Source organism: Oryx dammah, unplaced genomic scaffold (assembly GCF_014754425.2).
Source record: "Oryx dammah isolate SB20612 unplaced genomic scaffold, SCBI_Odam_1.1 HiC_scaffold_8, whole genome shotgun sequence".
Classification (NCBI taxonomy): Eukaryota; Metazoa; Chordata; class Mammalia; order Artiodactyla; family Bovidae; genus Oryx; species Oryx dammah.
This window is the reverse complement of record NW_024070192.1, coordinates 33879213-33893945: the sequence shown is the minus strand read 5'-3', so window position 1 is coordinate 33893945 and position 14733 is coordinate 33879213. Positions and strand designations below refer to the sequence as shown.

Here is a 14733-nt window from a genome sequence, read left to right as displayed (position 1 = left end):
CCCTCGTCTCATGGATCACACAAGCCTGACCAGAGTGTTCTGGGGGCTGCAGGCACCATGGACTGAAGACCTACAGATGTTTCCATCATCCAGACTTTGTGACCTCTGGGCTTCTCACAGGATACCAAAGAGCTGGGGGTGGTGCCCCCAGTGAATGACACAGGAATCTGTCCTGACCTCGGAAAACTAGAGCTGGAAGCTGGACTGGATTTGATTAAGCCCACGAAAGTATTTCTCATGCTTCAAATATCTCAGAGTTGTCATTCTTTCTCTTTTTTTGGCCCTACCACACAGTATATGGGATCTTAGTCCCCCAGTCAGGGATTGAACCCATGTCCCCTGAATCTCTGCATTGGAAGCACAGAGTCTTAACCACTGGACCACCACGGGACTCCCTCTGACATCATTCTTGATCCAGGACAGCCACTAAATAAACAACATTCCTTATCCTCCACTCCACTCAGCAGCAGGATATAACTATCAGGTATCCAGATAACTACTCATCCCTAACATTTAACTAGCACTTGAGAGTAGACACGTAGAAAGTCTTGTGTAGGTGTAGCAAGACAATGGTACATGTTAAACCAGTTTGATTTTTGTCATGGCTAGATGAGAAGACTACATTTCCCAGACTCCCTTGTGGTGGCTCAGTGGGGGCCATGTGACTGAGTTCTGGCCAATGGCATGCGGTGGAAGTGGTATGTGGCATTTTCAGGTGTGGCCATAAAACCCTCTACCCTGTCCTCCATGAGCTTGGAAGAAATGATGATGGTCCCTAAGAGGAAAGAAATCTCAGTCCCTGAAAGACTGTAGCCTGTATTGAGGAGCCACCTGAGTGAGAAATAAACATTTGTTGTGTTGATCCACGGACACTGGGGTCATTTGTTATAGCAGCTACTGTTCTCTGACTCAGGGACATACAAAGTGTTCTCTGGTGTGTTGAGTTCATTGGGTTTTGGGCAGAGCCCTGTGAGTTTGGCAGAATAAATACTGTTCTCCCTGTTTTGTGCAATCTAGAGGGACAGACCCTTGTCTCTGTCACCTCTCCAGCCACAGAAGGTCAGACCCAGAGGGGCCCTGGAGCTGACTCTCTTCCCATTTCACAGATGAGGAAATGAGGCTCGAAGGGGAGAGGTGATTTTTGCAAGGTCACAGAGCTGCTAGAGCAGAGCTTTCTGTTTGCCAATTGCTCTTCCTTTAAAGCTGTCATCTTATGTGCAACCATTCACCTCTTCACTGGGGAAAGAGAAGAGGGTGTACCCAGGTGAAACCATGGGCATGTGTCTACTTATGTGTGCCTGGGGCTTGAATGCACAAATAAACACCCCTGATGAAGTTGCCTGAAAAAAACTTCCCATAGGATCTCCCTGGTGGTGCAGTGGTTAAGAATCCATGCTTCCACTGCAGGGGGCATGACCCTTGGTCGACCCTTGGTTGGGGAACTAAGATCCCGAGTACCATGCAGTATGGCCGAAAAATTAAAAAAAGAAAAAAGAAAAGAAGGTGGAGAGACAAACCACACACACACATACACATCGGTTCCCAGCTCTCCAACCAGCGTAGATGTTATCACAGCTAAAGAGACAATAGGGAGGAAGGAAAGGAGAAGAAAAGCTGACAGGGTCCTGACCACAGTGGGACCCCCTAGTCTGGGGTCTGCTCCTCAATTTCCGGCCATTCAAAGCTGACCTAGGACTTGGCAGTGCCAGCTCTCTGTTACCCTGCGATCCTAGACAATCAAATCTCTCCCCAACCTACTCTTGGATGGTGTCTTTTCCGCTAGTTCCCAACCTTGGCTGCACATTAGAAGTACCTGGAGAGCTTTCAAAACTGCCAATGCACAGCCCACTCCAAACCAAAAAAATCAGATATCTGAGGGTGGGGACTAATAACCAATTTTTTAAAATAGCTCCCCAGGAGACTCGAATGTACAGGATTACAGAATTAACCTAATTCTAATGAGAATCAGTGTCTTAGTTTGGAGATCTGATATCTGTTCTGTAAGGGAAGGAGTGAAATGACAAGATGCTCAGAGTTCACAGAGGACAGTCATCCCTGAATTAAGAATGAAGGTCATGACTTCCCTGGTGGTTCAGCGATTAAGAATCTGCCTTGCAATGCAAGGGAGCTGGGTTCGATCCCTGATCAGGGAACTAAGAACCCACATGCTGTGGGACAACTAAGCACACAAGATCCAGAGCTTGCGGGCCGCAAGGAAGGATCCCACATGATGCAACACAGAATGAAGCTCCCAGGGTCAGGATGGTCAGGGATCAAAGCTGCGCCCCCTGCAGGGGAAGCGTGGAGACTTAGCCACTGGACCACAGGGAAGCTTCTCAGTTATTCACTGACATTTATGTGCTCAGCACCCAGATGCGCCATTGACCGGAGTAATACAGTTCTTGCTCCTCTTCCATCCTGTACCTGACCTCTGCCTTCCCTGCATGTGGAATAAAGGCTCAGATGGTTCTAAAAAGATTTGCAATCTTGCCCCTGTTTGCAGGAATGACAAAACAGCAATACCGTTGGTGCCCTTGAAACACTGCTCTTTTGCCCTCAAAATAAACATCTTCATTTTCTGGAGCCCCTCTTCCTGACCCTAGAATGAGAGGACTCTGAGGACTGTAGAAAGGCGGAGCAATGTAAAAAAACAACTGTGATTTGGGAAGTCAGCCAGGACAACTGCAGTCCTAGCCATGATGAGAAAGCTCCTCTTTCGCGCTCCCAGACAAGCATCCTAATTTGGGGAGGTTTCTCTCACCCACTGAACTTTGGGAGGGTGGGGGCCATCTGTCGCATCTTTGAGAGTGGATGCTGGTGGTCCTGCCTGCCCAGTAGCCTTCTTTACTCACTGTAATCTCAGTGAGACTGGCCTTGGAGTGGCACAGAACCAAGCTGGCCAACAGGCCCTCCTCGCCCTCTGGGTGACCCTTGTGTGGATGATGGACTGGAGTGAAGAAAACCTCCCTTTTCCTGTTCTGCTGGCAGATCCACTCTGTTCCTTGTCTTTTCTGCTGCCTGGTGCTTCAGTTGTTCCTTCCATGCTCTGCTATATTTTTGAAAATTAAATGAACCGTATGGGTTTCTATTGCTCGTTTCCAAAGAAAGTTTATCGGTACACCTCTCTTCTTAAAGGCTTCCCTGGTGGCTCAGACGGTAAAGCGTCTGACTGCAACGCGGGAGGCCCGGGTTCGATTCCTGTGTCGGGAAGATCCCCTGGAGAAGGCAATGGCAATCCACTCCAGCACTCTTGCCTGGAAAATCCCATGGACGGAGGAGCCTGATAGGCTACAGTCCATGGGGTCGCAGAGTCGGACACGACTGAGCGACTTCACTCACTCACTCTCTCTCTTCTTAAAACACAGCATGGTGGGTCTTAACTGTGATTCAAGTGAGTGCAAAGTAAGTTGATTTTGAAATATTTAGGAAACTTTCACAGTGCTCCGCTACCCCTGTCCTCCCAGCCCAAACCCCAGCTGGTTAAAGACAACCAGGAATACTGAGACACCAAGAGTCACTGGTGAGGCTTCTTCTCATTGGGCGATTCACTGGTTGAAGTTTCTTCTCATTGGGGGATTCATTGATTGAAGCTTCTTCTCATTGGGTGATTCACTGGTTGAAGCTCTTCTCATTGGGAGAGTCATTGTTTGAAGCGTCTTCTGATTGGGTAAAGCTCTCTGAGAGTAAGCAGGGTGTGGAAAGGATGCTTGTTTTGGGAATGATAACAAGCTGGTAGCTGTGCCTGCCTCCGGGTGTCCCCTACCATTCCCTGAAACAGGGATCTTCAATGACAGTAGAGTCTATGCCTGGTGGGGGGAGGAGTGCCTTCTTACTTGCTGGAAGGACATTAGTTGATATACATCTTGGAGGTAGGGTCATCTCTGCCTGTTATCCCAGGATGGTGCAGGGAGAAGAGTCTGGGTCTTGGAATTAGCCAGGCCTAGGTTCCAATCCTAGCTCTGCCACCAACCAGCTGGGTAGCTTCCAGCAAATTACCTAACTTCTCTGAGCCTGTTTCTCTTTCAGTAAAATGAGGACAATTGTGCTGATCTCCCTACTTCGCAGAATCCTTCTGATGTTTGCAAGAGGCAGCCCACAGTGAAGTCATTCACAGCCTGGACGCTGGAGCTAGATTGCTGGGTTCAAATCCTAATTGCTGTTGTTGTTCAGTTGCTAAGTCATGTGTGACTCCTTGCAACTCCATGGACTGCAGCACGCAAGGCTTCCCTGTCCTTTACTGTCTCCCAGAGTTTGCTCAAACTCATGTTCATTGAGTCAGTGATGCCACCATCTCAAATCCTGTTTGGACCACATACTATCTATGTGTCCTCTCTCACTTTCCTGTTCTGTAAAATGAAGGCAATAATGCTATCTGTCTTACGGGGTCTTTGTGAAGACTCAACAAGTTAATATTTGTCGGGTGCTTTTTCTACTACTTGATATATTGTTAAGTCATGGAGATTTTTGTTAAATAAATGCAAGTATTTGGCAATACATATTGGCTTTTACTGTCATTACTCCCAAAGTCCAGCTGAGTGATCTGCTAGCAGCTGGGACTCATACAAGTGCATGGATGTCCATCTCTCAACAATGTTGTCACATTTGGGCAGCTGAGTGGGGATCTCCCAGCCGGGCTGGGTGGAGGTGGCCTTGCCAGCTCTTGGGGCATTCTCACCTTCAAGAGGGGCCTCCCCAACCCTGCAGACCCCTCTCCCCCCAGCCATACTGACCTGAGCTCTCCATGGGAGCCTGGGGTGTGTGTAAGAGGAGGATGTGGTTGTCTCAGGCAGCAGAATGGAAAGTAAATTGGTTGTTTTTCTGCAAAGAGGTGGTTCTGCAAAATAAGAGACAATGTAAGTGGTGAGAAAGTGCAGAAAGTCTGTGTGTGGAATGGAGTGGAGACCAGGGGACCGAGGCGTCTCCCACACGGAAGGGGAGTCTAGATTTATTTAAGAAGTGCTTCTGTGATGCTTGCTACGTGCCAGGCACTCTTCTAAAAATTTAAAAACTGTCAACTCTTCACCCTCAGTGTTTTGTTTGTTTTTGGTCACACTGTTCGGCCTGTGAGACCTTAGTTCCCTGACCAGGGATCAAACCCATGCCCCACCCAGCCACCCCAGCAGTGGAAGTGCAGAGTCTTACCCACTAAACCTCCAGGGAAGTCCAAACTATCCACTCTTTAATATTAACCTTATGCTGTTGCTGTTCAGTGGCCAAGCCGTGTCCAGCTCTTTGTGACCCCATGGACCATGATGGCATACAAGGGTTCCCTGTCCTTTCACTGTCTCCTACAGTTTGCTCAAACTCATGTCCATTGAGTCGGTGATGCCATCCAACCATCCTCATCCTCTGTCTCCCCCTTCTCCTTCTGCCCTCAATCTTTCCCAGCATCAGGGTCCTTTCCAATGAGTCAGGTAGGTACTCTTTTCTCCCCATTCTACCAATGGGGGAATTGAAGCACAGAGGTTAAATATTGATTCAAGGTCAGATAGTTAGTAAAAGAATGAGCACTTGAACTCAGACTGTCTAGCTCGAGAGCTCAAGCCCTCCATCATGACCACAAGCTGCTCCACTGGTACCCCAGAGGGAAGGACTCCCAGAGTTAGCTTCCCAGAGCAATACACTCCCCAAGTGAGAAGCAGAGGAACTCTGAAAGGATCCAAGAGCTTGTTCTTAGAAGAAAAAAAAAAAAAAAAACTACACACGCGGGACAGCTAATCAAGAGAGAAAAAAGAGACAATATTAGGAATGATAAACATCACATAGGACATTGATCTATACAAAGAAAGCCCTGAATCCTCGATATCACAGTTTTCTTGGAAAATAAAAATAACTCAAAAGGTTCTAGAAGACTCAGAGAAATTGCTTATATTGGTAACCAGTGAGGAAACAGAGAAAGCCCTCAAAGAACTAGCTCTTAAAAAGTGACATCTGGCTCAGATGGCTCCTCTGATAAGTTATCTCAAATACGCAGAGCAAAGCAAAAACTGTTCCAAAGCAGAGAGAAAGAAGAAAAGATTCTCTGAAGAAGGCAGCCTACTCTTGATATGAACATCTAATGAGGATAGTTTACAAAAATAGAGGAAACACTTTGCATCCACCAGGATAGCTATTTTAAAAAATAAATACAACAGTTGGCAAGGGTGTGGAGAAATGAGAACTTGGGTTCATGGCTGGCTGGAAAGTAAAACTGAGCACCTACTATGGAAAACAGTAAGGTGATTCCTCAGAAAGTTAAACAGAGATTCCTTGTATGGTTTACCAGGAATTCCACTCCTGGGTAAACACCCAAAAGAATTGAAAATAAGGACTAACAGATATTTGTACACCAATGTTCATAGCACCATTATTTAAAAATTGCCAAAAGGTGGAAAGACTCCCAAGTGTTCACACAAAATGTGGTGTATGCATAAAATTATGCACCCCTAAAAAGGAATGAAATTCTGATACATGCTGCAAGGTAGCATGAACCTTCATGCTAAATGAAATAAGTCAGACACACAAGGACAAATGTTATATGATTCCACTTACATGACACATCTAAATAGGCAAATTCACAAAGACGAAATATAATGGAGGTGACCAGGGGCTGGGGGGAGGTAGGAATGGGGAGTCACTGTTTAATGGGCACAGAGTTTCTATCTGGGATGATGAAAAGCTTCTGAAAATAGATAGTAGTCATGACTGTACAATATTGTAAATGGACTTAATGCCATGGAACTGTACACTTTAAGGTAGTTAAAATGGGTAAATTTCATGATATATATAATTTTACCACAACAGAAAAAAAAATAGATCTGGCTCACTTATAAATACAGATGTAAAATTATAAAATAAATATCAAACAGTTGAATTTAAAGTATTAAAATTATAATGTACTCTGAATAATTTTAGTCTAATGATAATCATGGATGTGAGAGTTGGACTATAAAGAAATCTGAGCACTGAAGAATTGATGCTTTTGAACTATGGTGTTGGAGAAGACTCTTGAGTCCCTTGGACTGCAAGGAGATCTAACCAGTCCATGCTAAAGGAGGTCAATCCTGAATATTCATTGGAAGGACTGATGCTGAAGCTGAAACTCCAATATTTTGGCCACCTGATGCGAAGAATTGACTCCTTAGAAAAGACCCTGATGCTGGGAAAGATTGAAAGCAGGAAGAGAAGGGGATGACAGAGGATGAGATGGTTTGATGGCATCATCGACGCTATGGACATGAGTTTGAGTGAGCTCTGGGAGTTGGTGATGGACAGGGAAGCCTGGCGTGCTGCAGTCCATGGGGTTGCAAAGAGTCGGACATGACTTAGAGACTGAACTGAATTGAATGATAATCATCAAAATGAGTGCAAAAATGTGACAAACCATTAGCAGAGATTAGAAAAAAGAGTAACATCAACTATTGGGGAGGACATGAGAAATTTGTTCTGTCAAATTAGGGGACTTCCCTGGTGGTCTAGTGGTTGGGAATCTGCCTGCCAATGCAGGGGACATGGGTTTGATTCCTGGTCTAGGAAGAATCCACATGCCACAGGGCAACTAAGCCCGTGTGCCACAAGAGAAGCAACTGCAATGAGAAGTCCAGACACCACAGTGAAGAGTAGCCCCCGCTCACCACAACTAGAGAAAACCCTCATGCAGCAATGAAGACCCAGCACAATAAAAAATAAATAAATAAATAGAAATTTGAAAAAAAGATAACCAACAAAGACCTGCTGTATAGCACAGGGAACCGAATTCAATATTATATTTTATTATTATACTATACATATGCACTGTAATGTATATGTATTATAATATATATTATTATAACTATATAATAACATATAAGGGAAAATAATCTGAAAAAAAATATATGCATATATTTATTCTTGAAAGTGAAAGTGTTAGTCGCTTAGTCATGTCTGACTCTTTGCGGCCCCATGGACTGTAGCCCACCAGAGTCCTCTGTCCATTGGATTCTCTAGGCAAGAATACTCGAGCGGGTAGTCATTCCCTTCCCCAGGGGATCTTTTCAGGACCCAGGGATTGAGTCCAGTTCTCCTGCATGGCAGGCGGATTCTTGACCATCTGAGCCACCAGGGAAGCACTATATATATATATATATATATATATATACACACACACACATAAACTGAATTGCTATGCTGTACACCTGAAACTTACATGACATTGTAAATCAGCTCTACCTGTAAAGCTGTGGATGACCTGGATGGATCTTTAACATTCATGTATCTATTTGGTTATGCTGCATCTTTGCTGATGCTCAGGCTTTCTCTAGTTGAGGCAAGCAGTGACTACTCTTGGTTGTGGTGCTCGGGCTTCTCACAGAGGCGGCCTCTCTTGTGTAGCATGAGCTCTAGGGCTTGCGGGCTTCAGCACTGCAGCACATGGGCTCAATAGTTGTGGTTCACGGGCTTAGCTGCCCTGTGGCACATGGGATCTTCCCCGACCAGGGATCGAACCTGTGTCCCCTGCGCTGGCAGGTGGATTCTTATCCACTGTACCACCAGAGAAGCCCTGGGCTGATTTTTTTTCTTGAAAGTAAAATTCTAAGAAGCTTCAACAGTCACTGTCAGAAAGCCTGTTTATTCATTCTTCATTCACTCGCTCATTCATCAAACATTTATCCAGCGTCCATATATATTTGTGTGGGACCTGGGGATTCTCTGAGCCACCCCCTTGTTCCTCTGAGGGGACCTGTGTAATCTATTTCCTGTCCTTTGGGCTGCTGACCACACCCATGTGGGGCAGAGCCCTTGGGGTCAAGTCTGCCTCAGACAGGAAATATGCAGAACCCAGGTCATTTCTTGGAATGCATCAACATTGCATTTGCTTCAGTTCAGGGTGATGTGAACTTCTCAGGAAATAAAGCTTGCCCTTTTAGGGACGTGGACATGCCTCTAAGGTGTTCTGGGTGAATGTCATGGGAGCTGATTGCATGGACTAGGCTGTAACACGGTGAAGATTCCAGGGGCTGTTGGCAGCTAAAGGAAGCCTCCATCCCACACTGAAAGGCTTCTTTTCTCTGGTGTGAATGCTGTTTCAGCAGTGGGCTTAGAACATCTATCTGGGCTGCTCCAAGGCCCAAGGATGCTCCTCCCTAGCTCCTGGCAGTAATTCTAGGGGCTGAGATCGCTGAGTAAACCAAAGTGCACCTATGGAACACTATCCTCATGGTGGAAATTGTGCCAGGCCCTAGTGTTTAGAGATAAATGAGACACGGTTTCTTACCCTTAGGAGCTGGGGGGTCTACCTGTCCGTGACTTCTTACTGACCGTGGTGTGACCCTACTCGTCACATTCTCCACAATTGGCACATTGACCATGCAACAAGCATGAGAACACATTTATTTCACAGAGACCGAGGGCAGTTATCAGTGAGTCGTTTATAAATAATAAGTCGCCTGTGCTAATTTCATCATTCCTGAGCATGCATCCCATGAAGGAGCCTATAGCTCAGCTGTACTAGTGAAGAATGATTACCTCACCTTTTTCTTATCCCCATCACCTTTCTCCATGCCTCATCTTTTAAAATTATGCATCTATATGTCTGTTCATTTTTTGGCTGTGGTGGGTGTTTGTTGCTGTGCACGGGCTTTCCTCTAGTTGCAATGAGCAGAGCCTACCCTCTAGTTGCCGTGCAATAGGGTTACATCCTGATAAGCTCATCGTTGGAGCTTCCCTGGTGGCTCAGATGTTAAAGACTCTGCCTGCCATGCAGGAGACCCAGGTTCGATTCCAAGGCCAGGACAATCCCCTGGAGAAGGGAAAGGCACCCCACTCCGGTATTCTCACTTGAAAAATCCCATAGACAGAGGAGCCTGGGGAGCTTCAGTCCACGGGGTCGCAAAGGGTCAGACACGACTGAGCAACTAACACACACAAACCCATCGTAGGTTGAAAATATCTTACGTTGAATGCATTGAACACATCTACCCTTACAGGACATCCCAGCTTGGCCCCGCCCACCTTAAACATGCGCAGAACTCGTCCATGAGCCTATGGTTGGGCAAAACCATCTAACACAAAGCCTATCTGCTAGGCTATCTGACGATCTCATGTAATGGACAGAACACTGTAATGAAAGTGAGAAAAAGAATGCTTGTCTGGATGCAGAATGGTTGTGAGTGTACTCGTTGTTGACCCCTGTGACCGTGCGGCTGGCTAGGAACTGCCCTGCCAGCAGCAGGAGAGAGGATCATACCCTCTACGCTAGCGCAGGAAAAGATCACAAATTGGAGCACGATTTCAACTCAATGCATCTTGCCTTTCCACCACTGCAAGGTCGAAAAACCTTAAGTCCAACCATCATAGTCTGGGGACTGTCCACTTCCACCCAGGCCCCAGTTCTAAGAGAGAAGAGTTCATTACAGATGTGCCTGATGTGAGCTGGGAGTTGGAGTTGCCCCGAGGTGCCATGTGAGTCATTCGATAAACGCTTATGGTACACCTCTCTACTCCTCCGTAGCCCCTGACTCACTGTATAGTGACTGTCAGGCACACATGTGAAGACAACACAGGGTCCCTGTCTCCAAACCATTCTTAGGTCAGGGAGCAGAAGCCAGTCTGTTTGGCACGGTTGGCACGACAGATGGCACAGGTCACAGAGATGAGGCTGATGCTCAGAATCCTGGTAAAGAGACAGCCTTCCCGTGGGAAGGGGGCCCGGATGGAGTGGTCAGGACACTACTCACCCTCTGTGGGAGGGACTGGGCTGGGCTCTGTCTTGGACTGTGGCTCTTTCTATGCATCGCTGACCAAGCAAATGGCACATCCAAGCTCAGCTCGCAAGCCCCTGCCCTCTCCCCGTTCTCCCAGTCACAGCAAGAATATGACACCGTGGGATAGAAACACACCAGTCTTGGCCACCAATCCGGAAGACTCCCAGCAGTGGGTACCAAGAGCATGGGAAGTGGCCGAAGGGAAAATTCCAACAACCTGGGAGCATCCCCAAGGTCACAGCACCGTGGCCTCTTACCCCCCCACCCCAACTCCCAGCCTGAGCTACTCGCTCCTCATCTCACTTGCTCTATGTGACAGAGCCTTGTCTGTCCTACAGATTCAAGTGAGGAGAACCAGGTCTTCCTCTGAAGATCAGACAAATGGATGGATTCATTCATTCACTCAATGAGTATTTTTTGAGCCTCTCCTAAGTGTCAGATGCTACTCCAGGTCCTGGAGATGTGGTAGTAAGTTAAAAGCAAACAAACACCTGCTCGCATAAAACTTGTACTACCTGTGGGTTTGTTGAGGGGAGGCGGGGGGTGGTTTAGTCGCTAAGTCATGTTCCCATGCCTCTTGCGACTCCATGGATTGGGAACCTACCAGGCTGCTTTGTCTATGGGATTCTCCAGGCAAGAATACTGGAGTGGGCTGCCATCTCCTTCTCCATGGGATCTGCCCGACTGAGGATTCAAACCCGGGTTTCCTACACTGCAGGCGGATTCTTTACCAGCTGAACCACAGGGGAAGCCCTATGTGTGTGTGTTGGAGAGGGGGGGTGCAGACAAAAATGCCATCGAGTTGTGTATTAATTATACAGCTGAGAGGTGCTAAAGAAATATGGCTGAGAATAGGATCACGACATTCCAGTGATTGGGGTGCAGTATGAAAAGGTCTCCCCGAGGAGGTGACCTCTGAGTAGAAGCCTGCAGGAGGAAGGGAGCAATCGGGCAAAGTCTGCAGAAAACACGTTCCAAACGAAGGGAGGGCCAGCCAAGCACTGAGGAGGGGGTGCTGGAGGCATTTCAGGGGACAGTGCAGCCGGGGTGCAGTCAGTAGGAGAACCCTGGCAGGCAATCCTCCATGGGTTTGTGCCCACCTCGTGAGCGTTCGTTCCAGATCACTTCTTCAAGATCTGTATCACAGACAACCTTGGAACAGAGAGCCTGCCCTCCCCAGGGCCAAGAACAGATTTCTTCGCCACCAGTGGAATAGAGGCAATGTTTCCTTCCAGGGCAGAAGTGGCAGCTTTGCTGGCAGCCCACCCCCTCAACCCCTTGAACACTAAGGGTTTCAAAGCTCCGGGCTCCTCAGTGGTGATGCACAGCACCCTCCTGGGACCACCTCTTCGCTCTCCCAGGGGATTTGAGAGCAGGACGCTCATGCTGCGAGTGATAAAGATATGTGACTCTGGAGTCTCGTGTTTTCTGCCAGCGACCATAAAACTGCAGACTAACTTGTTAGTGGTTGTTGTTGTTTAGTCCCTAAGTCATGTCCAACTCTTTACAGCCCCTTGGACTGTAGACCACCAGGCTTCTCTGTCCACGGGATTTCCTGGCAAAAATACTGGAGTGGGTTGCCATTTCCTTCTCCAGGGGATCTTCCTGACCCAGGGATTGAACCCGTTTCTCCTGCATTGGCAGGTGGATTCTTTACCATTGAGCCACCTGGGAAGCCTCAACTTGTTAGTTATCAGTAGGGTAAATCTTAGACCCTTACAGCTCTTGTCAGAGGGATGGGACCAGAGACAAAGAATGAACAGTGCCTGAATGAATCGGGATTCAGAGCACATTCCTCCTTAAACACAGAACACTAGCAAAGAACAGTCCTCAGGGAGGGTGCAAATGCACAGCTGTTCACTGCCTTGCGGCGGGGCGGGGGCGGTAACACAGGCCACAGGACCAGCCACAGAACCAGAGATGGCTCCATGACACACAGCAGCAAGAAGCCGATGGGACTCTATCGGCAGCAGCTGTTGCTCATTCATTCTGTGCAGGAGATTGTGGGAAAGACTTCTTGGCCAGAGGAAGGGCTGCAGGCAGCAGGACTGAGAGGGTCTGAGATGGCCAGGCTCTGGGTCATTTTGCCATGAAGTTTACAGCTGATGCCCTGCTTACCCTGGCCTCCCACCCCCACTGCTGGCTCCTGGGCCAGACTATTTAGCCAGAAAAAGCCGCCACCCAGCCCACCTATGCCACCCCATGGGAAGAAAGGCACGGAACTTCCCAGGAATGCACTTCTGCCCCCTCCTGTCCTCTGCCTGCTGTTCTAGCACAGAGAGGGGACCATTCCACCACGGAGCCACTTCCCTCTCCTCCCACCCATGCTCCCTCCCGCCCCCAGGGTATCTGGCAGATGCCATCTCCAGGGCTTGGATTTTTTTCTCTCCATAGATACAGACTTGCCAGGTGACACACCCAGTTCTTTGATTTAAAGCATGTGATTAGCGGAGGTAGAAAGGCAGAGCTTGGGGTTCCGAGGGGACCCCGTCAACCCTCATCCCACGAGGCCCCGCTGGGCTTTCCAGATCCCTGAGGGCTTTATTTCCCAGCTGTCCCCGAGGACTGGGCAGGCCTGCTTCCTTTGTTGTGTCTGCCCCTGACTGCGAAGGAAACACCTGGATGTGAGAGAGCCAGTCTAGGAGGCAGGAGAGTATTGTTCCTGGGGGCAGGGAGCCTAGGAGGAAGGTGACGGGGCCTGGATGCAGACCAGGAAGGCCTGAGGACCAGGTGGCCACCAGTCAGCCTGGGATTCATGCCCACCCTGGGAGCCGAGGAGGTAACAAAGGGGAGCCACACAGTGTTGGGGCAGGTAGCATTGGGCGCTAGACTGCTGGGTACCAAATCTCTTTGTTGCTATGGCAACATGTTGCTTAGAGCCTTTGTGCCTCAGTTTCTCTATCTTTAAATAAGACTTAATAATAGCACCTGACTCATAGGGTTTCTGTGAGGACTCAAAATGATGATATTCAAAAGCCACTTATTTACAGATAAATAAACAGGACAGGCCCCTGCTGGTTGGTCCTCCACAAACGCATGCATTAGCAGCCAAACCGAACCTCTAGCTGTTCTTTCCTGCCATCACACCACCTTCCTCCTCTGTGTTTGCAGTTTGTCCCCTTCAGCGAGATGCCTGCAGCCCCATCTCTGCACACCAGCCTCTGTCTGCCTCAAGGCCCAGTTGACATTTTGAGCAGAACCTTCCTTGACCCCACCCCTGGGGGGCTTTCTCCACTTGAGCCCACACCTCACTCTACCAGGGGCCCCGGCACCTGTTACTGTCTGTGTTGGTCATGCACAGTTGGGTCTCAACCCCATGCCAGCTGGGCCTCTTCATGTGTGTGTGTGTGTGTGTGTGTGTGTGTGTGTGCAGAGAGTAGCCAAGAGCTGAGACAGACAGGGACAGATGATGTCCCAGGAGGGACACAGATGGGGGCCCAGAAGATTCTCTCGGAGTCCTGCATCTTGCTTCCCCACCCTACAATCTTTGGCAAGTTGCTCCATCCCTCTAAGCCTCTGTCTCCTGATCAATAAATGGGCAGTATTAACACATACCCAGCCCTCCTCCAATCACCTGTAGGAATCCAACAGGCTAATGAATGTACTCTGCAGCACCAGGGAGGAATAATTAGCCCTTCATTATGGGCATTTACTGGATCTGGAGAAGAAAGGAGAGGTCTTCTCACAGGGTCTTGCATCCTTTTTTCTTGTGAAAATGGGTTGAGTAATCTTAACCTGGCAGAGCGGTCCTAGTAGCCACCATACCTGGGTGACCTGTCTCAGAAATGCTGGGCGTGTGTTCATAAGGGCTAGGGATGTCTCAGCCCCTCATGGGCTCCCCTTCCAACGTCCCTCCTCCGGGACCCTCCATCTGCCCCTCCCAGATCCCTCCCTGGAGACCCTGCCCCCAGCCAGCACCTACCTTGACTCAGCAGCAACTCAGCGGCCCACAGTCTTGCCCAGGGAGGCCACCAGTCCCGGACGATGGGTGTCTGCAGCTCTAGCCCTGCAG

General features: G+C 48.4%; 1 protein-coding gene across 1 annotated transcript in view; it reads right to left on the bottom strand.

The window, feature by feature from the left end:
* Positions 1–14733, bottom strand: part of PIK3R6 (phosphoinositide-3-kinase regulatory subunit 6) — a 47626-nt gene extending 32893 nt beyond the window's left edge. The window contains exons 1-2 of the mRNA XM_040243379.1: positions 14644–14733; positions 4731–4834 (exon numbers count right to left, since the gene is read on the bottom strand). Coding sequence (XP_040099313.1) covers positions 4731–4743 — 13 coding nt within the window. The 5' untranslated portion in view covers positions 4744–4834; positions 14644–14733. The remainder of the gene's footprint in view (positions 1–4730; positions 4835–14643) is intronic.